Consider the following 22,870-nt stretch of genomic DNA (forward strand, 5'->3'; position numbering starts at 1 on the left):
TAGTCCCCTGTCTATCCGGTTGGGTCGTGGCCGGTGTCGGTGATTGCTATTTGGCCTCTTGCTTTACACCCCAACTCGATTCCTTTGACATTGTGAGGGTTGATATTGGAATCACTTCTTCGACTGCAAACATCTCTTTTGCGGCTGGTTGTTCTCCATAAATCATTTTAATTCCTCCCGGCGTTGGGAATTTTAACACTTGGTGAAGAGTCGAGGGCATTGCCCTTATGTTGTGGATCCATAGCCTCCCGAATAGGGCATTGTACCTCATGTCTCCTTTGATCACATAAAACTTGGCCTCCTGGACGGTCCCGGCGGCATTGACTGGTAATGTTATCTCTCCCTTAGAGGTTTCACAAGCCATGATGGATCCGTTCAGAACTCGGACTGCAAGCACGATTTGATCTTGTAGACCGAGCTGCTCTACGACTCTCGACCGGATGATGTTGGCTGAGCTACCTGGATTAATTAACACAGCCTTAACTCGAGATTTATTTATGAGTACAGAAGTGCATCGTTGTGGGGCTGCACGATCTCTTCTATGTCTTCATCGTTGAAAGACAAGTTTCCTTCTTGTATGTAATCTTGAGTCTGTTTTCCCCTTGTGATGGACACTTTGGTGCGCTTCAACATTGGCCCTTGAGGGACATCGACTCCACCGATGATCATGTTAATGACGTGTTGAGGTTCATATAGTTCGGTTTGTTTGTTAGAATCCTTATTTCTAAAATGATTCTTGGCTTGGTCGCTCAGAAATTCTCTAAGGTGCTCGCTATTGAATAACTAGGCTACTTCCTCTCTCAACTATCAGCAATCCTCTATTCTGTGGCCATGAGCACCGTGATATTTGCACATCTGGTTTGGATCCCTTTGGGTTGGATCAGATTGTAGAGGTCGAGGCCATTTGGTATCTTTGATGCGTCCGATAGCTGATACGATGGCAACCGCATCAACATTAAATTTATATTCCGATAACCTTTGCGCCTATTTAGGCCCGATAGGCATGTCGAAGTTGTTCTTGCTCATGAGTGCCCGAGTGCTCTGACCTCGATCACTTCTCCTTTCATTCCGCATAGAATTTCGCCTGGACCCACTGCTTCTTCGATCTCCATTGTACGGCTGATACCGATCCCTGTTTGACCTCGGTTCATGGTCGATATCTCTCTTGATTCTTTCAATGGGTCTGATAGGATAAACGGACCAGGAAGGAGCCCAAAGTTGATCATCTTCGACTCTGATTTTTTATTGATATCGATTATGCACATCGGCCCAAGTAACAGCCGGGTACTCTATCAGATCCTGCTTCAACTGTTGTGAAGCCACCGAGCTTCGAACATTGAGTCCTTAGGTGAAGGCTTGAACGGCCCAATCGTCAGCGACCGGTGGAAGATCCATCCGTTCCATTTGAAACCGGGACACGAACTCTCTGAGCATTTCATTATCCTTTTGTTTTACTTTGAAAAGGTCCGACTTCCTAGTCTCGACCTTAATAGCCCCGGCGTGTGCTTCCACGAAAGAATCTGCAAGCATGGAAAATGAGTCAATAGAATTAGGAGGTAAGTTGTGATACCATATCATAGCTCCCTTTGACAGGGTCTCTCCGAATTTCTTTAGCAAGACATATTCGATCTCATCATCCTCCAAGTCATTCCCTTTGATGGTGCATGTGTAGGAGGTAACATGCTCGTTCGAGTCGGTCGTTTTGTTGTACTTAGGAATCTCGGGCACGCGGAACTTCTTAGGAATCGTCTTGGGAGATGCGCTCGGAGGAAAAGGTTTCTGTACGAACTTGTTGGAGTCCAGGCGTTTCAATATCGGCGGCGCTCCTGGGATTTGATCGACCCTGGAATTGTAGGTTTCCACCTTCTTATCGTTTGCCTCGATCTTCTTCTCTCTCGACTCTATCCATTTTGTCAGTTCCTCGAGCATCTTCATGATTATCGGTTGGTCCCCGAATCCTTCTCATTCGATCTCCCTGAGACCGGTTCAACTCTGTGAACAACTTCCTGGGATGGTTCGAGCTCAATCCTACTTGGCGGGCGGCTCTGGTTCTGGAGTTGGGCTATCGCCGCCTGTTGAGCCTGTAACATTCGAAGATCACCCGTAAGTTGATTCCACCATCTTCGTCACCGTGTGTGCTTTCTGTGACCGATCGAACATCCCTATAGACGTTGTCCTCAAGATCGGTAGGCAAATTTGCATTGATGGCCACATGCGAGCTAACATCGATTCGGTCTGCAGTCGGGACTCCGTCGAGGTCGACCGAGGGCACGTCGTTCTCGGGTGCTACGTTGTCATTTTCGCCATGGTGGTCTGACTCATTATCAACATGTAGGGATGCTGATTGAGAGTTCGACATTTTTATCCGGAAATCAGAGACACCTCAAAGAACATGTGTAAAATAGTGTGTGTTATGGAAATTTATATCAAATAACCACTATTATCCTTAGCCCCACGGTGGGCGCCAAACTATTTACCCTCAAAATCGTATAACAATTGAATTTGTAAGTAGTTTTAAGGATACGTGGATTAAATTGACACAAAGCGATTAGTTAAATTGTAATTTGAAATAAAGTATGATAAAGTAAATTCAAACCACACGAATTGTACCGTTACAACCTTGGGGAGAGAGCCCCCCTTGAACAGAATGCACTTCGATCAGTGTCAAGACACAGTTGAAATAGAACTTAAAGAGAAAATAATAGTATATTGCTTCTGAATGATTGTTACAATGTGTTTTACAAATAATCAGACCCCCTTTATATAGTACGGGAGTCTTACTTTAGGTACAATTCTATAAAAGGTAAAAGTCTCATGATTTACTGATTTGCCGATTTTTTATTGATACGTGCCGAGATTCCTGCCGTGATACCCGACCGGTTACGGATATTTCAGCCTTCCGTTATTCGGTCTGGCAATGTTTTCTCGAGCTCATTCGGGGTCAGGGTCAATTCTGAGGTCATGAACTCGATGTTCTTGAGGACGGACATTCTGACTTCGTATATTGGTTCGATGGAACCCGGGATCGATCTTCAATCCATCACGTTTCAATCTCGATCTGTCATGCAGTAGACGAGCCCGATTTCGACTGTATACAAAGGAGCATACCTCTAACAGAGTTTTTCCAAAGAACTAGAACAAAAGGAGTGGGATTTCTATGCAATCTTCTCAAGAATGATCTATTCCAAGAACTCTCTATCATAAAACCTTAAATCCAAATACCACCACCAGCCACAAGCAATCATCACCGTATAACCTACTATATTTTGTGGATATAAAATTAAATCATCTGATTTGAAATTTATATTATTAATTTTTAATGAAAACAAAATTATAAACATTCAGATGTTGAAAAAATAAATAATTCTGATCACTTAATTTTTACATTTAAATACATCTTAAAATTTATATGTATTCAAATTCAAATATCTAAGTGATCTTAAAAAACAACCGCTCCCTAAGAGAATAAGAATTTGGCATTGACTTTAACTTCGATACACTAACGATGTAAAACAAATTTACACTATCAAATTACTTAAAAATAACTAAAAGAAGTGGGATTAGAAACTTGGAAAATAAGGCAAACTACCTTGTATAACATGTTAAAATACCATGATAGTGTAAACTTTTTCTACATTGTCCGTGCATATAAGTTCAATCATTAATATTGAACTCAACTATAATATTGAAGTTTATTATAAGGACCAAACGGAGAATACTATTGGCCCTCAAATTCTAATACTAAATGCAACCAAAAAACCTAGATCCTTTTCAAATTCTAAGAATTTTGTTTCCATTAGATTCTAGGATAGGCATGCAAGTTTCAAGATGAAACATTTGTTCTTATAACTACTCCCTCAAGTTCTACTTACAAAACTATTGAAATCTTCCTAGTCTTCCATCCCCTGAAAAATAGATGGTAAGACAATTGAAATGTAAAATGTACAACACTATAAATTGTACTATATTTAAGGGGTTTTGATAATATATGGAGTAGTTTAACAATCACTAAGATTATCTTCATGTAAAGGAGGTGTTGGCAAACAATTTCCATTTGCTGGACCAAAGAACAACTCCAAGCAGAATGAAGAACCAGTCATGGACCTACCCTTTTTTCCAACTTTATCTAGCTCTCGTAGCGAAAACTGCAAATTTTCAGAATTTCAAACAGAATTAGTAGCACATCATTATACAAATTTGACATACTGCACAAATAGTAATACAATGAGTTGGCTCCTGACGTGACTGCTTAATCTTGATCATACTAAGTTTCTGATTTTCTTTTATGGCTTTTTGGGGCGGACAAAATCCTTCAATGGCACGTAGTCAAATGTTAAAACGTTCATTTCTTATCAATAATTTTTTTGGAGCTTTTGATCAGCATCGATGATACATGACTTGTGTCACTACAGATGTGTTTACGCACTTTACTTTTACAGTTTAATAACATATACACGATATTTTTCAGTTATATCGTAAATTACAGTTTGAATTATTGAAAAATACCTGCAGTAGATCATTCCTAATAAAAGCAGTATTGAAGCAAGCATAGAAGAGACGTCCTCCAATGAGCTTTTCGTAGAATGTGATACGTACATCTCCACTGACCTGTTAAGAGATAATCCAACTTATAATTAATAGAGAGCAAAGGAAGAAAAACATATTCCCTGCGTCCCATTTTATGTGATAGTGTTAACTCAAAATGAAATCTAAAGGGTTAATTTGATGTATATATTACTATATTAGTGATGGTGGAAGAAAATATTAACGTGACTATCAAAAGTTAGTTAGATAGAGAAAACATCATATCATAATTTTATAGAATAGGCTAAAGATTCGTACTTGCACTGGTTTGTCGTAAAAATGATCCAGACAGGTTTTCTGATAGAGCATTGAACTTTCAGTGTCCATTTGGACAACCAAACGGGGTTCCTTCTTTTCTTGTTTCATCTCATCTTCATTTTCCTCAACAAAGGAATAAAAATATCGAGGGCTATAAGTTCGCTGAATACCATTCTTAATTCGTCTGCAGCAACTTTTTGAGACTTCTGCAGGTGGACAATACTTCTCTCCTGGAACCTATTGCAATGAATAAGCAGAGAATGGAACCAAAATGAAGATCAATACAACTGGAAAAAATTCAAAAATCTTGTAATTTGAGTTTTCTTTCAACTTTATTCTTTCCTCTGTCCACTTATCAAGATAAATTCAATGTGCTTGGCCATGAAAAGGAATTAGGTCTGCACGTGAAGGGCATGTTAAAGACATAATTAAGTAAATAAAAGTGTGCTCTTTCTAACAGTTTAAGCTTTTAGATGAGATGGTCACACAAACCGATTAGTAATCATCTTATCATAACTTTATATAACTAATCATGCATAGGATGTAGCCTCTTATCCCTTCAGTATTTTGCAACTGTGTCATCATTGATGCTGCAAAAGAATCTTATATGAGTAAGATGGCTTACTCTTTGCAATTCAGATACCACGAAGAAGATGGATTCAACGTTTATAGTGTCATATAATCTAATGCGACGGAGCTCTCTCTTACATGACTTGGGCAATTTGACAGTTGGAGGACCACGAGGAACACCCTTTGAGAAGGAAAGTACGTGCTCCCAATATCTGACATACCTACGTTGGCTAGGAATTGATACCTGTATATGGAAACAATCTCAGGGTTGTAATCACTTCAAGAAGAACAACTTGAAGATTTGCGACGAAAATGAACTATCCTTACTATATGTGAAGTATGTCTCCCTTCAGAACTTCAAGCAATAGACTAACATCTCATATATTCTCTCTCGCTTCGTGAGGTGAAAATAAACATGCCTCAATATGTTTTATTGCGTGTTCTACTGTATTTGAATGTTAGCACTAATAACACACTTCATGACAGAAGATTCTCTGTTCCTTTTACATACTTTAGAGTTCAAAATCCTAAATAAAGCAAAAATCACAGAACTTCAGTAGAATTTCTTAAAAACCAAACATTGCATTTCCTCCCTTTGGGTCAATGCCTAATATATAGTGGAAGCAAAAACGACAGGCATTTCACATCTTTTCTTAGGTTTGTTGTTGGCTATATGTCTGCCTAATTATATAACAGGAATCAGTCTTGTTGAAATATAGATATGAATCGGGTAGTCCATTTCGAATGAAAGTCTCTATGTTATATATTTCAGGCTCCCTCTATTGCATTGTAAACAGTTCTAATTAGAGGATTGATATAACTTACTCCTTCATTATTGGTTGTTCGTTTCTCAGCATACACCCGAAGAGCCTCCTCAGCTGACATGCCAGTGTAAACTAGGTATGAACAAACCATTAAACCAGTCCGCCCTTTACCTGCCTACAGATGTCAAAAAAAAAAAAAAAAAAGTTAATTACACTATGATACTATCAACTATATTTTGTCTTCACGTTTTCAAAAAGAAAGAATTCAGCAGATCCACTTAATTCAGAGCTAATTTGAAGTTCACAATGCCATGATCCATATTCACAATGTTAAAAGGCATACAATCACTTCAGTTAAATAGTATTGGAAACTTTCTTTTTGTATTCCATTTTAGTTTATAGTACAGTTTTCAAGCATAAAAAAGACAAATCTTAATAGAAAATGTCTGATATGATTCTAGTTGAATTGCTATGAGAAACCCCTCAACATAGCAATATTTAGATACTTCATTAAAAAATTAGGTACTGGAAAAGAAAAGTAATGAAAAGGATGCTAGGGGTACCATGCAATGTATAACAGCAATATTCTTGGGGTCATTTGACAGCCATGAGTACACATCTTCACAGAATTCTCTGATCATTTGGAGAGGAGGAACATGATTATCATCCATCGGATACCTCTCCACACGGCCATGAAAATGTGAGGCATCATAAGCTTGCTCTACACATAAGTTATAGACCTACAAGCAACAACATTTGACTGAGAGAGCTGTTATGATATTTTCCAAAAATGGACAAATGCTCAACCATGTGTCAACTTGCATGGGAAGTTCAAAACAAGTGTCATACACTTGGCATGCCTAAAACCTCTCAATTAGCCTATAAATAGGCCTTCAAATAGCCATCATGCATCAGCACATTTCACTTTGCCTCTTTCATTCCTTTTCTTCCTCCTTAAACATTTATAGTCTACTTTGCTTTGTTCCATCTTTTAAAATGGCTGGGTTTGTAATTTACTATTTTGCTGATTCCTGTATCCTCCCTAATAGAGGTAGGCTTGTTTAATCCTGGGGAAATATTTCACATTGATGAAATAGTTTTTTAGGACAGTGCCTAGCACGACTCAAGCCAGTCCGTGTATCCGTTCACAAATAATATTATTGCAGTATTATTATCGTTATTTTTTGTGTCATTTCCCTACAATCTAAAAAACTATGGCAAGTAATACTACTACGGAAATTTTTGATGGTGCTACCAATTTTGGTGTTGTCTCTACTGCTACTGTTCCAGCTGTCCTGGCAGAAATCCATGGTGTTGCAAATACGTTATTGCATCCACAACTTTGGCAGACATTAATGTCCAAACACAGGTATGTGAACAGACATGGTTACATATCCAATGCTAATATTAAAACCTTCAAGAAAAATGCACCTCAATGCAATAGTAGAGTTGGGATAAATGACAATCTCGCTATGTCAAAATTAAATTTGACTAAAGCAGATAATATAATTGTTGTGGTCATCTCCCAAATAAATAATGTGGCCAGTGTGAGAGATTGGGTGATAGACTCTGGTGCTACTAGGCACATTTGTGCAAACAAAAATGAATTTTTGTCTTACACCCAAGTTGAGGAAGGAGAAGAAACTATTTATCTTGGTGACTCAAGAACAACTCGTGTTCTTGGGAAAGGAAAAATTCTTCTCAAACTCACATCTGGTAAAACTCTAGCATTGAGTGATGTATTGCATGTTCCTAATATCCAAACCAATTTGGTTTATGTGGGGTTATTAGGAAAAGTTGGAGTGAAGGTTTCATTTGAAAATAATGAGGTCGTATTGACCAAAAATGATATTTTTGTGGGCAATGGATATTGTAACTATGGTTTATTTGTGCTTAAGATTTCAGATACTAGCAATGAAAATGCATCTTCTTCTGCTTATATGGTTGAGTCAATTTCTTTGTGGCATGCTAGACTAGGACATGTTAATGTCGCGTATATAAAGAAAATGCAGTAGCTAAGATTAATATCTGGTTTAGACTCAAATATTATTAACAAGTGTGAAATATGTGCTGAAGCTAAAAGTACTAGAAAGACTTGTTTTTCCCTAAATAGAGAAACTGAATTGTTATCTTTAATTCACACTGATTTAGGCGATTTGAAGCAGACTATGACTAGAGGTGGTAAAAGATATTATGTAACTTTTATTGATGATTTTTCTAGATATACTAAGTTGTATTTGCTTAGAAATAAAGATGATGCATTTAATGCTTTTATTTCTTATAAAACTGAGGTTGAAAATCAACTTAGTAGAAAAATCAAGAGAATTNGGCTAATCCTTGCCTCCCCAATTGCATGAGGCTAATCTCTGCCTCCCTATTTGCATGAGGCTAATCCTTGCCTCCATGAGGCTAACCCTTGCCTCCCTGTTTGCATGAGGCTAATCCTTTCCTCCCTGTTTGTATGAGGCTAATCCTTCCCTCCCTGTTTGCATGAGGCTAATCCTTGCCTCCCTGTTTGCATGAGGCTAATCCTTGCCTCCATGTCTTGCATGAGGCTAATCCTTGCCTCCCTACCTGCATGAGGCTAATCCCTGCCTGCCACTTGCATGGGGCTAATCTTTGCCTCCTTATCTGGATGAGGCTAATCCCTGCCTCCCACTTACATGAGGCTAATCCCTGCCTCCCTATCTGCATGAGGCTAATCCCTGCCTCCCCGCTTGCATGAGGCTAATCCTTGCCTCCCTATCTGCATGAGGCTAATCCCTGCCTCCCTACCTACACGAGGCTAATCCCTGCCTCCATATTTGCATGAGGCTAATCCCCGCCTCCCTATCTTGCATGAGGCTAATCCTTGCCTCCCTATCTACATGAGGCTAACCCCTGCCTCCGTATTTGCATAAGGCTAATCCCTGCCTCCCTACCTGCATGAGGCTAATCTCTGCCTCCATATTTGCATGAGGCTAATCCCTGCCTCCATGTTTGCATAAGGCTAATCCTTGCCTCCATGAGGCTAATTCCTGCCTCCATATTTGCATGAGGCTAATCCCTGCCTCCCCATCTATATGAGGCTAATCCCTGCCTCCCCATCTATATGAGGCTAATCCCTGCCTAAGTATTTGCAGGGGACTAAGCCCTGTCCTGCATCCTGCATGAGGCTAATCCCTGCCTCCATATTTGCATAAGGCTAAGCACTGCCTTCCATTTGCATGGGACTAAGCCCTATCCCGCATCCTGCATGAGGCTAATCCCTGCCTCCATATTTGCATAAGGCTAAGCATTGCCTTCTGTTTGCATGGGACTAAGCATTGTCCCTCCTTGCATAAATGTTGCTNTTATCCAAAACTCACATCTGGTAAAACTCTAGCATTGAGTGATGTATTGCATGTTCCTAATATAAAACCAATTTGGTTTCTGTGGGGTTATTAGGAAAAGTTGGAGTGAAGGTTTCATTTGAAAATAATGAGGTCGTATTGACCAAAAATGATATTTTTGTGGGCAATGGATATTGTAACTATGGTTTATTTGTGCTTAATATTTTTGATACTAGCAATGAAAATGCATCTTCTTCTGCTTATATGGTTGAGTCAATTTCTTTATGGCATGCTAGACTAGGACATGTTAATGTCGCGTATATAAAGAAAATGCAGTCGCTAGGATTAATATCTGGTTTAGACTCAAATATTATTAACAAGTGTGAAATATGTGCTGAAGCTAAAAGTACTAGAAAGACTTGTTTTTCCCTAAATAGAGAAACTGAATTGTTATCTTTAATTCACACTGATTTAGGCGATTTGAAGCAGACTATGACTAGAGGTGGTAAAAGATATTATGTGACTTTTATTGATGATTTTTCTAGATATACAAAGTTGTATTTGCTTAGAAATAAAGATGATGCATTTAATGCTTTTATTTCTTATAAAACTGAGGTTGAAAATCAACTTAGTAGAAAAATCAAGAGAATTAGATCAGATAGAGGTGGAGAATATTTAACTTTAAATGGATTTTGTGAAAAGAATGGAATAATTTATGAATTAACTCCGCCTTATTCACCTGAGTCAAATGGAGTAGCTGAAAGGAAAAATAGAACATTGAAAGAGATGATGACTCTATGTTAATTAGTTCTAATGCTCCTGATAATTTGTGGGGTGAAGCTATTCTATCTGCATGTCACTTACAAAATAGAATACCACATAGAAGAACAAGCAAAACTCCTTATGAATTGTGGAAGGGTTATAAACCTAATTTAAAATATTTAAAAGTGTGGGGGTGCCTTGCTAAAGTTCTTTTGCCTGAACCTAAACAGAGAAAAATAGGTTCTAAAACTGCTGATTGTATGCTTATTGGATATGCTGAACATAGTGCTGTATATAGATTCCTTGTTTTAAAAAGTGATGTGCTTGATTGCAATACTATAATTGAGACAAAGAATGCTGAGTTCTTTGAATATATTTATCCACTGTCTGATAAAATTTCTCATACACCTGTTGAAACAAATAATAAAATTACCTCTAATGAGGAACTGAGAAGGAGCAAAAGGCCTAGGAAAGAATATTTTTCTTATGGAAATGATTTTCAAACTTTTCTTGTCGATAATGAACCATCAAATTATTTTGAAGTTATATCTTCTTCAGAAGCTAATTATTGGAAAGAGGCAATAAAAGTTGAAATTGATTCTATTATGAAAAATAATACATGGATTTTAACTAATTTACCTCCTGGTGCAAAACATATTGGTTGTAAATGGATTTTCCAAAGAAAATTTAATCCTGATGGATCTTTAGATAAATATAAAGCTCGGTTAGTAGCAAAAGGATTTTCTCAAAAATAAAATATAGATTATTTTGATACATTTGCACCAGTGACTAGAATTTCTTCTATTCGAGTTTTAATTGCCTTAGCTTCAATCCGTAAGCTTTTTATCCACCAAATGGATGTGAAAACTGCTTTTCTAAATGGTGATTTAGAAAAAGAGATTTATATGGTTCAACCTGAAGGCTGTGTCATTCCTGGACAAGAAAATAAAGTTTGTAGACTAATTAAATCTCTTTATGGCCTTAGACAAGCTCCTAAGCAGTGATATGAGAAATTTGAACAAGTCTTACTGAGAGACGATTTTTCTTCAGTTGAGGTGGATAAATGTGTTTATACTANGACCCCTCTGCTGATGCTGTCTGCCACGAAGGCGAGGGCACTACCTCCTCAAGTGACCAAACTCTCCGCACTCATAACAGTTGCCCGGTACTGGAGATGGGGACTGACGGGAACCCCTCGCGCCGGAGTGACTAGCAGATGCACTGGGCGCAAAAGAACCCTGAACTAATGGGGCATGAAATGAACTCTGAGCTGGGAGGGCACTGAGTGAAGACTGACCCTGCTGGGGCCCATGATGACCACGGCCTGAAGATCCCCCACGATACTCTAGACGAGCCGACTGAGCAGGCCTGAAAGAGCGACCTCTACCCTGCTGGAACTGGCCCCTCGAAGGAGCACCACTGTAGCTGCCCGATGCACGAGGCCTCTTAGCCTCCCTCTCCTCTCGCTCTCTACGGCGAACTGACTCAATCTCACGAGCGATGTCCACCAGCTCCTCAAACGTAGCACCCAATACTTTTTCTCTAGTCATCAGAATACGAAGATGGTAGTTAAGGCCATCCACAAATCTCCTAATCCTCTCACGATCTGACGGAACCATCCAAGTAGCATGACGGGCCAGCTGTGAAAACCTCATCTCGTACTGAGTCACTGTCATATCCCCCTGTGTCAACCACTCAAACTGCCTACGCAGCTCCTCCCTACGGGACTGAGGTACATACTTCTCCAGAAAAAGAGCGGAGAACTGCTGGTAAGTCAGAGGTGCTGCACCGGCAGGCCTACGCCTCTCAAAGTCCTCCCACCAAGTAAGAGCAGCCCCCGTGAACTGAAAAGTAGTAAATGTCACACCACTCGACTCAAGGATCCTTGCCGTACGGAGCATACGCTGACATCTGTCAAGAAAACCCTGGGCATCCTCGCGCTCAGCACCACCGAATGTCGGATGCTGGAGTCTACCAAACCTCTCGAGACGATGCTGCTCATCGTCTGGCATAGCTGGAACCACGAAGCCCTGAGCTGGTGCAACCGATTGAGCTGGAGGTGCCTCTGGTGTCTGTAGCCCCTGCACTCCCTGCGTAGGTGTGCGAGCAACGGGGGTCTGATTGCCTCCCCCCGGCCTGTGAAGTAGCTGCTGTTGCTGTGGTAGCTGAGACTGCCTGAGCCAAGCTAGTGCAGACTGATAATATCTGTGCCAAGGTCTCCTGTTGACCCGAAATCACGATAGGCACAGCTGGTGCCGCTGGAGTATCCACAGCTGGAGCCTGATCCTGAGTTGGGGCAACTAACGGATCAGCAGGTGCTGCCCCGGCTGCTCTGCCTCTGCCACGACAATGACCGCGTCCACGGTGTCACGCCCCAAATTCGAGGGACATGACCGGTGCTCGACCGGGTAGCCCCAGTCAAGCGGACCTGGGTGCCTTTCCTACCCCACATGCTACTCCGCATTCTTTCATTACTTATTAGCCAAAAGAAATAACCATTTACAATTAAAAACACCTTTTTATTACAAAGCATACACACGGTACGTGATTTCTTAGCGTGGTTTACATTTTACATAGCCCAACATACAAGATACATATCACTTTAGTTCATGACCCACATTTTCTGTCTACGGAGCCTCTAACATTGAAAAAGGATGATACAGTACTTGCCGGTAACAAGGCTCCGACTATACCTTATACAAATATCTAGACAAGATCCCAAAACGAAGGCGGCATGAGCCACACAGGGCGCCGAAAGGAAAGGGGCTCACCAATTCAGCAGATGGAAAGTGATGAGGAGCTACGGTCGGTGGACTGGAGTACCTGCTATGGATCCACCTACAATCATAACACGAATGTAGCGCCCCCGGCAAAAGGGGCGTCAGTACACTGGAATTGTACTGGTATGTATGAACAAACTTTGCGCCAAGTAAACATCAAGCCATAGACAAGTAAGTAACAATAATAGAAACAACAGTCAAATCCATAAGAAGGAACAATCAAGCCAAACAAGTTTTACAAACTCTCCTGTTTCCCCTTCCACATTTCCACATCAATAAATTTCGCATTTTTGCTCATATTTTCATTTCAACAGTGATTTCGATCACTTTCCACCCTTATTACCTCGGCCACCCTTATCACCATAACCCATACCTTGTTACTTCGTGTTGCGGCGCGCAACCCGATCCCACCGTACAGTTTCATTTCACAAACAATCACAACAACAACAACGAACAATTCACAAAGATCACAACAACACTTAAGAAGTAGCAAAAATAATTTACAAGTATCTCCATAACCGTTAATACTATTTCCGTCATATTCAACAATTCACAAGTGTTTTACGTTACAACAATACTTGTCCACGATAAGCCATAGATGTTACTATCACAATTATTCCAGTTGCATCACTTACAATTTCCTTCCGTCATTTGTTTCTCAGCTAATACCACATATCATATTCGCAATCATGCCAATCACACGAATTGCACAATTTACCCACATAGATGCCACATACCAAACATTTGAACACCAGCAAGGCGATTTTACAAGGTCAAGGTTAGACATACATACCTGGAGCTGAATTTCTACTTCCAATTCACCAAATAATCTAGCAACGTCAATATAGTGCACAAATTAATACACATAACTTAGAATTCAAGGTTCAAAATCACTACCCGAACATACTTAGGTTATTAACCCTTTCTTTGCACAAGTCTTTGCTCCCACCCAATTACTCCTACTAGATTTTAGGTTTTAATAGACATGCATGCACAATTTCAACTATAACTTTCAAGAATTAATGCATGAGACTCCCCCCCCCCCCTAGTTTAAACCTGAAAAATCAAGGAAAAAGGTTAGGGATTTTACCTGTAAGGATGGGGATGAGGACAATTACTTCGAATTTTCCCGGCCCAGATAGTTTTGAAGAACCAAATTGATGGAAATCGCTTTCTCTCTCAAGAACCCTCTCTTCCTCTCTCTTATTTTTATTCAGAAGAATGTTAAAAATGAGGGGTTGGGGTGTTTTATTAAAAGGAGTCGGGTTTTAAAATTTAGAAAAATAGAAGCCCGAGCAAGATCTGCGGTCGCATTCTGCGACCGCAGAATCGAAATGCGGTCCGCAAATTGGACTGCAGAAGTGCCCTCAAAACTCTGAAGGGTCTGTTTGGGTCGACAGGAATGCGGTCCGCATTCCTGTTATGCGGTCGCATTTTGCACCGCAGAACTGACCTCCACAAATCCTTGAGGAGTTTATGGGACAATTATGCGGTCCGCATATTGGTTATGCGATCGCATAATGGACCGCATCTTCAACATCAATTTTGACAATTCTTCTGTTTCACTCTGCGGCAGAAATGCGGTCCACATAACTGATCTGCGACCGCATTCTGGACCGCATAATGGCAATTTTCTGGAAAATTTTGACTCTTGATTTTTAAGTGCAAAATCAGTAAAATATTACATATTCTCAACACAAATATGGAAATTTTGACTCGACGAAGTATTATGCCTTGAGTACTAATTTCACGGGGCCTTACACACGGCCTCTGGCGGCCTCAGTAGGTGGCACTGGTGGTCGTCCGTCACGTCCGGTAGCCCGTGTCCTCACCATATGTGAGAGAATAGAACAATAGAAGTTTAGTTCTCAGTTCAACAAAGCCGCATGACAAGAGTTTCAAGAATGTGAAGTTTTCCTAAGGTTCGGCAGCCTCCCGAGGATAAGTACAGACGTCTCCGTACCGATCCACGAGACTCTACCAACCGGCTCATGTCTCGCGAGACCAAGTAACCTAGGCTCTGATACCAACTTGTCACGACCCCAACCCCAGTCGTGATGGCGCCCAACACATTGCTAGGCAAGCCCGACCAATTCAATAACCTTGACCATCTATACAACTCATGAATTTATTTAACATGGATGAATTACTAAGTCACCATACCGAATGTCTGAAATAAAGTAAAATATGCGAAATCCCAAGTAATAAAGCAATTACACAGCCCGAAGAATACGGTGTCACAAGTCTGAGCCTTTAACACAAGAGTATCAACCTACTACATATAGTCTCTAGAAACGCGGGAATAAGATAAATAAGACAAATAAGACAGAGGGAAGATCAGGACTGCGGACGTCAAGTGCAGCTACCTTGGTACTCCCGGATAAGCTGCTAAGCAGAGAAGTCCTCACTCAGCCTCAGTAGTACCTGGATCTGCACGCAAGGTGCAGGGAGTAATGTGAGTACTCCGACCAGTGAGTAATAAACATAAATAAAGACTGAGAATAAGAAATCCTGAATAGGCGCAAAGTAATTCTATAAATACAGCAACTTGGACCCAGCAACATAAACTCCAGTAAAACAGTGAAAACAATTATAGAAATATCACAGCGGATAAGTAAATAAATGACAATTAATAATATGCAATGCAACACATAGACCGGTACTCTCCAGTACCCGCTGCGGCGTGCAACCCGCTCCATTTATTTATCGTCGACGGCGCTCACTAGGGGTGTACAGACTCCGGGAGGGGCCCCTTACGGCCCAAGCTTAATAATAAGCCATATCGTGGCATCAACTAGGCCCTCGGCCTCATATCAATATCAATTTCATACCGCTACGGCGCGCAACCCGATCCCATACTCAGTCCAAAATCACATAAGCCTCTCGGGCACATTAATATAGAAATATTTAGCCCAAACTTCATTTAAAAGTATTAATTAAGTTTCTAGTTTGAGAAAAAGTGGCTGAGTTTGCAAAACAGTATCAAATACTAGGACTGAGTTCAATTATATAAAAAAATGGTAAGAAACCAGCAAGAGCAATCCCTGAAGGATTCAATCAGTTGGCACGAGGACAAATTATGACAATCAATCCATTTTTAATAATCAACTAAGCTTCAATCAGTTAGGTAGTAATTTTATTAAGCGGGACGGCCCAAGTCACGATCCCCGACGGTGCTCTACCCCACGCCCGTTATCCGCGTGCAAGTCACCTCAACATAGCACTACAATGTGCAAAATTCGGGATTTCAAACCCTCAGAACAACATTTACATCTATTACTCACCTCAAGCCGGCCAAAATCCCAGCTCGCTATGCCCTTGCCTTTCGAATTGACCTCCTCATGCACCGAATCTGATCAAAACCACAACGAATACGTCACATTATGCCAATGGGACAATTCCCAATTGAAAATAATCGAAAAATAGCTAAAATCTCGAAATTAGCAAAAACCGAGCCCCGGGCCCACTTCTCGAAAATCTGAAAATTTACCATCAACGGATTCCTTATCTCGCCACGAGTCTATACATATAAAGAACACAAAAATCGGAGTCCAAATGACCCCTCAAATCCCCATTTTAGCTCTCTTAAGTTTCAAGCCCTAATCACCATTTTTGACCCTTGATTCTTTAATTTTTCAGTCTTAATTCATGTATTTGCACCATAAAATCATGTTTTAGACTCAGAAATCCTTACCTCAATGAAGTCCCTTGATTTCTCTCTTCCAACTCGCCCAAATTCTCCAAGTCCGAAGTAAAAATTATGAAACCCTTTGATATTTCGCGAAGGAGAAATAAAACACCACTGATCATTTATTTCCGCATATGCGGCTCCTTAGCCGCATCTGCGACTTCCGCTTTTAAGGTTAAGGGTTGCTTCTGCGGAATAAACCGCTTCTGCAGTCACCAATCCGCTCCTGTGGCCACCGCTTCTGCGGATCTAGCTCCGCATTAGCGGATTCCTTTAAGATCACCAAACTCCGCATCTGCGGTTGCTTTGTCGCATCTGCGACTCCGCAGATGTGGTCAGCCAATCTGCTTTTGCGATCCCTGCCGCTTCTGCGGCTAACACCTCGCTTCTGCGGTACCGCTTCTGCGGTCCAATTTCTGCAGAAGCGAAAATACCAGAAGCAGCTGCAATTTTCTTAAGTTCTCAAACCAAAACTTCCCGTTGACCATCCGAAATCACCCCGAGGCCCCCGGGACCTCAACCAAAAGCACCAACACCTCCTATTACATCATTCAAACTTGTTCCAATCATATAAACACCTCAAACAACACTAAAACCATCATTTCTCATCGAATTGAAGCCTAAGTTCTTCCAAAACTTCCGAAACACACATTCGATCAAAAACCCAACCAAAACACCTCCGAATGACCTAAAACTTTGCACACACATCCCAAATCACCTAACGAAGCTACTAAAACTCTCGGAATTCCATTTTGACCCTCAGATTGAAATCTCACCTATCAACCGGACTTCGCCAAAATTCTAACTTTGCCAATTCAAGCCTAATTCTACACCGGACCTCCAAAATTACTTCCGATCACCCTCCTAAGTTACAAATCATCCCCCGAAGCTAACCGAATCATCGGAATTCATATCCGAGCCCTCTAACACATAAGTCAACGTCTGGTTGACTTTTCCAAAACAAACCTTCCTTAAAGAGACTAAGTGTCTCATTTCCTTCTAGAACCAATCCAAATCAACTCTTTCACACCAAACACAGATAATGAAGCATAAAGAAATAGAAAATGGGGAAAACGGGGTGGTAAGACACGTGACGACGGGTTGGGTCGTCACAAAGAGACTTCTTAAGAAGTTTGAATATTTTAATGTCACATCTGTGAGCACTCCTTTTGATGCTAACTCTCAGTTGAAAAAGAATAATGGTGACCCAGTTGCTCAGTCTAAATATGCTCTGATTATTGGGAGTCTGATCCATTTAATGAATTTTACAAGGCCTGATATAGCCTATGCTGTGTGTAGACCGAGTAGATATACTCATAATCCCAACAGAGAGCATTGGTCTGCATTAGATTGACTAATGAAATATTTGAAAGGAACCATAAATTATGGTATCCTATATAGTGGATTTCCTTCTACTTTAGAAGGGTACAGTGATGCAAACTGGATCTCTGATTCAGATGAGACAAAATCCACTAGTGGTTATGTATTCACCCTTGGTGGTGGTGCAATATCTTGGAAATCAGCTAAACAAACGATCATTGCTAGATCGACTATGGAATCATAGTTTGTAGCTATGGAGTTAGCTGGTTCTGAGGCTGAGTGGCTAAGAAACTTCCTAGCTAATATCCCTTTAATAAAGGACGTATTGTCTCCTGTGTCTATACATTGTGATTGCCAAGCGGCAATAGCTATAGCAAAGAATAAATCTTATAATTGTAAAAGTAGACACATGAAATTGAAACATGATGTCATAAAGCAGCTGCTGAGAGATGGAATAATTTCCATTGATTATGTGAAGTCAGAAGTTAATTTGGCCGATCCTCTGACTAAACCCATGGGAAGAAAATTAATTCTTCAAACCTCAAAAGAGATGGGGTTAAGGCCGACATGTTGTCAATAGAGATGGTAACCCAACCTATGTGATTGGAGATCCCATGAAGTAGGTTCATATGGGTAATAACAAGTCAATATTGACACTGATGCACTAAAAGAGAGTGCTTGACTGCTACTAATTGAGAGGCTGAGTTATAACTCTTAATGAAATTCATAGTCCTTATGGATGGTGTATTTAAAAGCAGTATACACTTGATGAATTCACCTATATAAGAGTGGAGTGAGCCGCTCCTATGAGATTTGGCCTAGTCTCTAGAGCTCTCATGAATAACCAGGCACGCGCATGGCCTATTGGGCGCAAAACCGCGTTGAACGGCAAAATTACCGGGGGTCAAAATGTGATTGATAAAATCTCTGACTTACAATAAGAATTACTGGTTCATAGAAATATTATATTTCACCAGTAATTTTGTGGGTTAAACTTTATTGATCTAAGTTTGGTTCATAGTCCAAAAGACACCAAACCTATTGCATTTGGACCATACAAATCCAGCAAATCTTACTCCTCTTTGTATGAAGTTTTTGAAAATATGTGGGGGAACTGTTATGATATTTTCCAAAAATGGACAAATGTTCAACCATGTGTCAATTTGCATGGGAAGTTCAAAACATGTGGCAACTTGCATGGGAAGTTCAAAGCAAGTGTCATACACTTGGCATGCCTAAAGCCTCTCAATTAGCCTATAAATAGGCCTTCAAATAGCCATCATGCATCAGCACATTTCACTTTGCCTCTTTCTTTCCTTTTCTTCCTCCTTAAAACATTTATAGTCTACTTTGCTTTGTTCCCTCTTTTAAAATAGTTGGGTTTGTAATTTACTATTTTGCTGATTCCTGTATCCTCCCTAATAGAGGTAGGCTTGTTTAATCCTGGGGAAACATTTCACAGTGTTGAAATAGTTTCTTAGGACAGTGCCTAGCACGACTCAAGCCAGTCCGTGTATCCGTTCACAAATAATATTATTGCGGTATTATTATCGTTATTTTTGGTGTCATTTCCCTACAAGAGCAAATGTGTTTAGTGCAGAAGTTAATAAACAAGCTACTATCAATGTATACATTTCTGAAAATATGAGATTCACATTTAGGTGCAAGGCAAACATGTAATCTAAACTCAAGCTGTCACCTGTTAATCTTAGTGTCTGATATGTTCTCTTCGATGCAGTTATTCAGTAAACTATTTAGGTTCCAAATTAAAATTGCTTGGGTGATTAAAGTTTAGAAAACAATTAAGATGACAGATAGAAGCAGTATCAGTGTTTTTAAGAGCAAAAGGCGAGGTCCATTGGATTCAAAGAACTAATTTCAGCATCCAATATAAAAGAACGTGGATGTTAATCCAAATCCTCAAAACTGAGATTCAAAGAACCAAACCATTTCTTGTTTGGATCACTTTGCACATTATTGTTTGAAGGGGGGACACTTCTCTAAAGTGCATGCCTTCGCTGATGAAGGAATAACCCCTCGGTTTGCATCACTCGATCGCTCAAACTATGACTTTTAATAATGCTAAGCACAAAAGGGAAAGAAAGCAGGTTTAATGGTAAAGTGAGCTATGTACTAACCTTATAATGTCCTGCATGTCTCATATCCAGTACAGACTTAACCTGCCACAAAGGGTTGCGAAACATTGCTCGCACATGTTCTGCAGGAAATGACATTGCTAAAATTCGATCTGATATATAAGTCATGTCAAGATCATACCCGCCAACAAGCATTCGCCTTCTCTGTTTCGACACCAAGTTACGTATGTACAAACTTCTTGACAGATAGTTTATCAGATTATGGTGGAGATCCATGATATTCAGATTAACAGGCTTCCTGAAACCCTGTTTTGACAATCTTGGCCCCATTTCTTTGTTCTAATCTTAAATCCCAATGCAATACCTGCATAAGATGTAAACCATTCGTTTAAGTAGGGGCGGATATAGAGCACTGGCGCCAGGTTCATCTGAACCCAATGCTTTCAAGGCGGAGCATAAACTTATGTTTGAAAACACTAATATTGGCATAAACGGTAGGTCTGAACCCATAAGTTTAATGATACTATGGGTTGAATGCTAAAAACCTTAAAGGTTGAACTCATAGAATTTAAATCCTGGATCTACATTTAAGATACCTTTTCATTGATTGAGATAGGGAATTATACAATGTTTTTACAAGCGCAAAAAGTGGCAAATTCCATGAGGCTTGAAGAGAAAAGCTAGAAATGAAGTTCACACTTCTAATTTCGAGATCCAATATACAAAATTGAGGATATTAATCCAACTCCTCATGGTTGAGATTCAAATTATGGACCATGTCTTTTTGGGATCAATTTGGGCGTCATTGAAGTTTACATAAATGCATGGCTTCGCCCGTGAAGCAATAATTCCTTGTTTTGCATCACTTTATTGCTTTAAGAGACAGCTTTTAGTTACACTTTGAAGCTACAATTTACAGCTAGTCAAAGCATTAAAAAATAGGAAGTAATTACAAGAAAAAGGTTCAGAACCATATCAAATGATTAATTCGCAATCTCAACATTGATTTTTTTTAAGCAGTGAGCATGCAAAACCTGTCCAGTAAAACAAAAGCTAGAGAGTGAGCACCAAAGTGGTGGTTATACCCACAGCTTGCAGCTAAAACAGTGATATATGAGAAATTATGGCCATCCCATGAATTTGAATATGTTAATCAAGTTATAATTTTTCATTAGTAATTTTACTTATTAAGCTACAAGCTGCAGAATTTCAAACAACTTGATTAAATCTAATTAGAAGATATAAGGTGTATTGAACTTAAAAGATAAATAAAAAACTCAAAGTTTCATCCACGCACTTCTGCACACATACATTTTTCTTTTCTATTATTATAAAAGTATCCTTACATCCGTACTCGTTGCCTAAAGCCAATTTTTAATAAGGGGCCTTTTTTGTTTATAGTGTAGTTATCTTACAAAACATAATAATATTATTTACATAGGTTTAATAAGATGTAAGCCACGTATTTACAATGTGTTACCTTGGATCTATAAAAAATATTTTTTAGCAATATGAAGATTTGAATAGCTTAATTCAAAGTTTTATTTGTTAAAATATAGACAGCTTTCTACATTTATAAGAAGCTTGTACTTTTATTTTTTCTATAAACTTTAATATTGTCTAAGCGAAAATAAGATAGAATTCATAACTAAAAATATTTTTGGGACCCAAAATTTAGGCGCCTAAAGCAAAGGCTTTACTAGTCTTTAAGGCTTTACTAGTCTTTCGCTTGAGCCATCGCTGTCCATGCACATAACATGTAATCCCAACACCATATTAGAAAATTCAAGACAATCTTGAATCCATTTCAACATGGATTTTTTAACCAAATAGAGACCTAACATCAAAACAATGATAAGGAAAAGCCACAAGATTAAAATTGAGGAAGGAAGTACCATTCAAATTGAACATAAAGATCCAAATCAACTTGCTATTGATTGGAAGGCAGACCATAAATTTCAGAAATGATAACAGGTATGCCTCCCTTTTGATCACTTTTCGTTAAAAATTGGTCCAAGAAACTAGTACAACTTGTACATAAATTTGGTTCTTGGACCAACACAAGGGAATGGATGGTTTCTTTTTCTTTTTGATTTTATGGGGGCCAAGAAGAGGAGTAAATGGAGTCCATGTCTGGTTCAGGAAGAGAGAGGGATGGAGAATTGGGAAGATTCTTAGTATAACTATCATAATGATGAATTAGGAATGAGTTTTGGACAACCCCAAATTGGAGAAAAATGAGCCGCAATACATGCTGCATGGTTGCTCCTATGGCCATATATATAGTTTTCCCTATAATAATCTTTTCTTTTTTCCTCACATGTTATCCGGTACTTATTTTGAAGTCCGATTGATTAGAATTCGTGTCAAGAAATCCGATTTTGGGACAAAGTACTCCTCCCAAAGGCGACTCCATTCTCAAAAAATAAACCCGAGACCTTTGATTAAGAACGAATGATATTAACCTGTAATTATCTTAAAAGTATATGATTGTGTAAGTATTTTTTACACTATCATAAAACTTAAACTCTAACTCTAAGGGACATTTGGTTTAGGACATATATAGTTATGCAGGGACTAAATACAACATAGAAATTGCTTATGTGATGAATAGTATACAAGAATTATGATGCGGTGGATAATGAAACATGAATTGTTATATGCTGAATAATAATATATGGATTGTAAGGTGGTGATTGTCTAATTTAAGGACATTTTTGTCTTTAGATACCTTTAT

The 22,870-nt window shown here is 39.4% G+C and overlaps 1 protein-coding gene across 2 annotated transcripts; it reads right to left on the bottom strand.

The window, feature by feature from the left end:
* Positions 1 to 3,643: 3,643 nt before the first annotated feature.
* Positions 3,644 to 22,300, bottom strand: LOC109240686 (phosphatidylinositol 3,4,5-trisphosphate 3-phosphatase and protein-tyrosine-phosphatase PTEN1). 2 transcript variants are annotated; one of them, XM_019407352.1, is made up of 8 exons: positions 22,029 to 22,300; positions 20,176 to 20,497; positions 6,740 to 6,916; positions 6,238 to 6,351; positions 5,468 to 5,656; positions 4,843 to 5,079; positions 4,507 to 4,608; positions 3,644 to 4,145 (listed from the first exon to the last, which is right to left on the bottom strand). In XM_019407352.1, the coding sequence occupies exons 2-8, from the start codon at positions 20,461 to 20,463 to the stop codon at positions 3,999 to 4,001; spliced, it is 1,254 nt and encodes a 417-aa protein (XP_019262897.1). In that variant the 5' UTR covers positions 20,464 to 20,497; positions 22,029 to 22,300; the 3' UTR covers positions 3,644 to 3,998. The 2 variants fall into 2 exon arrangements, with proteins under 2 accessions (XP_019262897.1, XP_019262898.1); XM_019407353.1 differs by lacking the exon at positions 5,468 to 5,656 and having other exon boundaries at positions 3,822 to 4,145.
* Between the last annotated feature and the right edge of the window lie 570 nt (positions 22,301 to 22,870).

Source organism: Nicotiana attenuata, unplaced genomic scaffold (genome assembly GCF_001879085.1).
Source record: "Nicotiana attenuata strain UT unplaced genomic scaffold, NIATTr2, whole genome shotgun sequence".
Classification (NCBI taxonomy): Eukaryota; Viridiplantae; Streptophyta; class Magnoliopsida; order Solanales; family Solanaceae; genus Nicotiana; species Nicotiana attenuata.

Excerpts from the sequence above, each read along its gene's own strand:
- LOC109240686 (XM_019407352.1), bottom strand. The coding sequence starts at position 20,463 with ATGGGGCCAAGATTGTCAAAACAGGGTTTCAGGAAGCCTGTTAATCTG. Across the intron at positions 6,917-20,175 it reads GACATGCAGGACATTATAAG|GTCTATAACTTATGTGTAGA; the intron begins GTTAGTACATAG and ends TGTTGCTTGTAG. Across the intron at positions 5,657-6,237 it reads GAACAACCAATAATGAAGGA|GTATCAATTCCTAGCCAACG; the intron begins GTAAGTTATATC and ends TTCCATATACAG.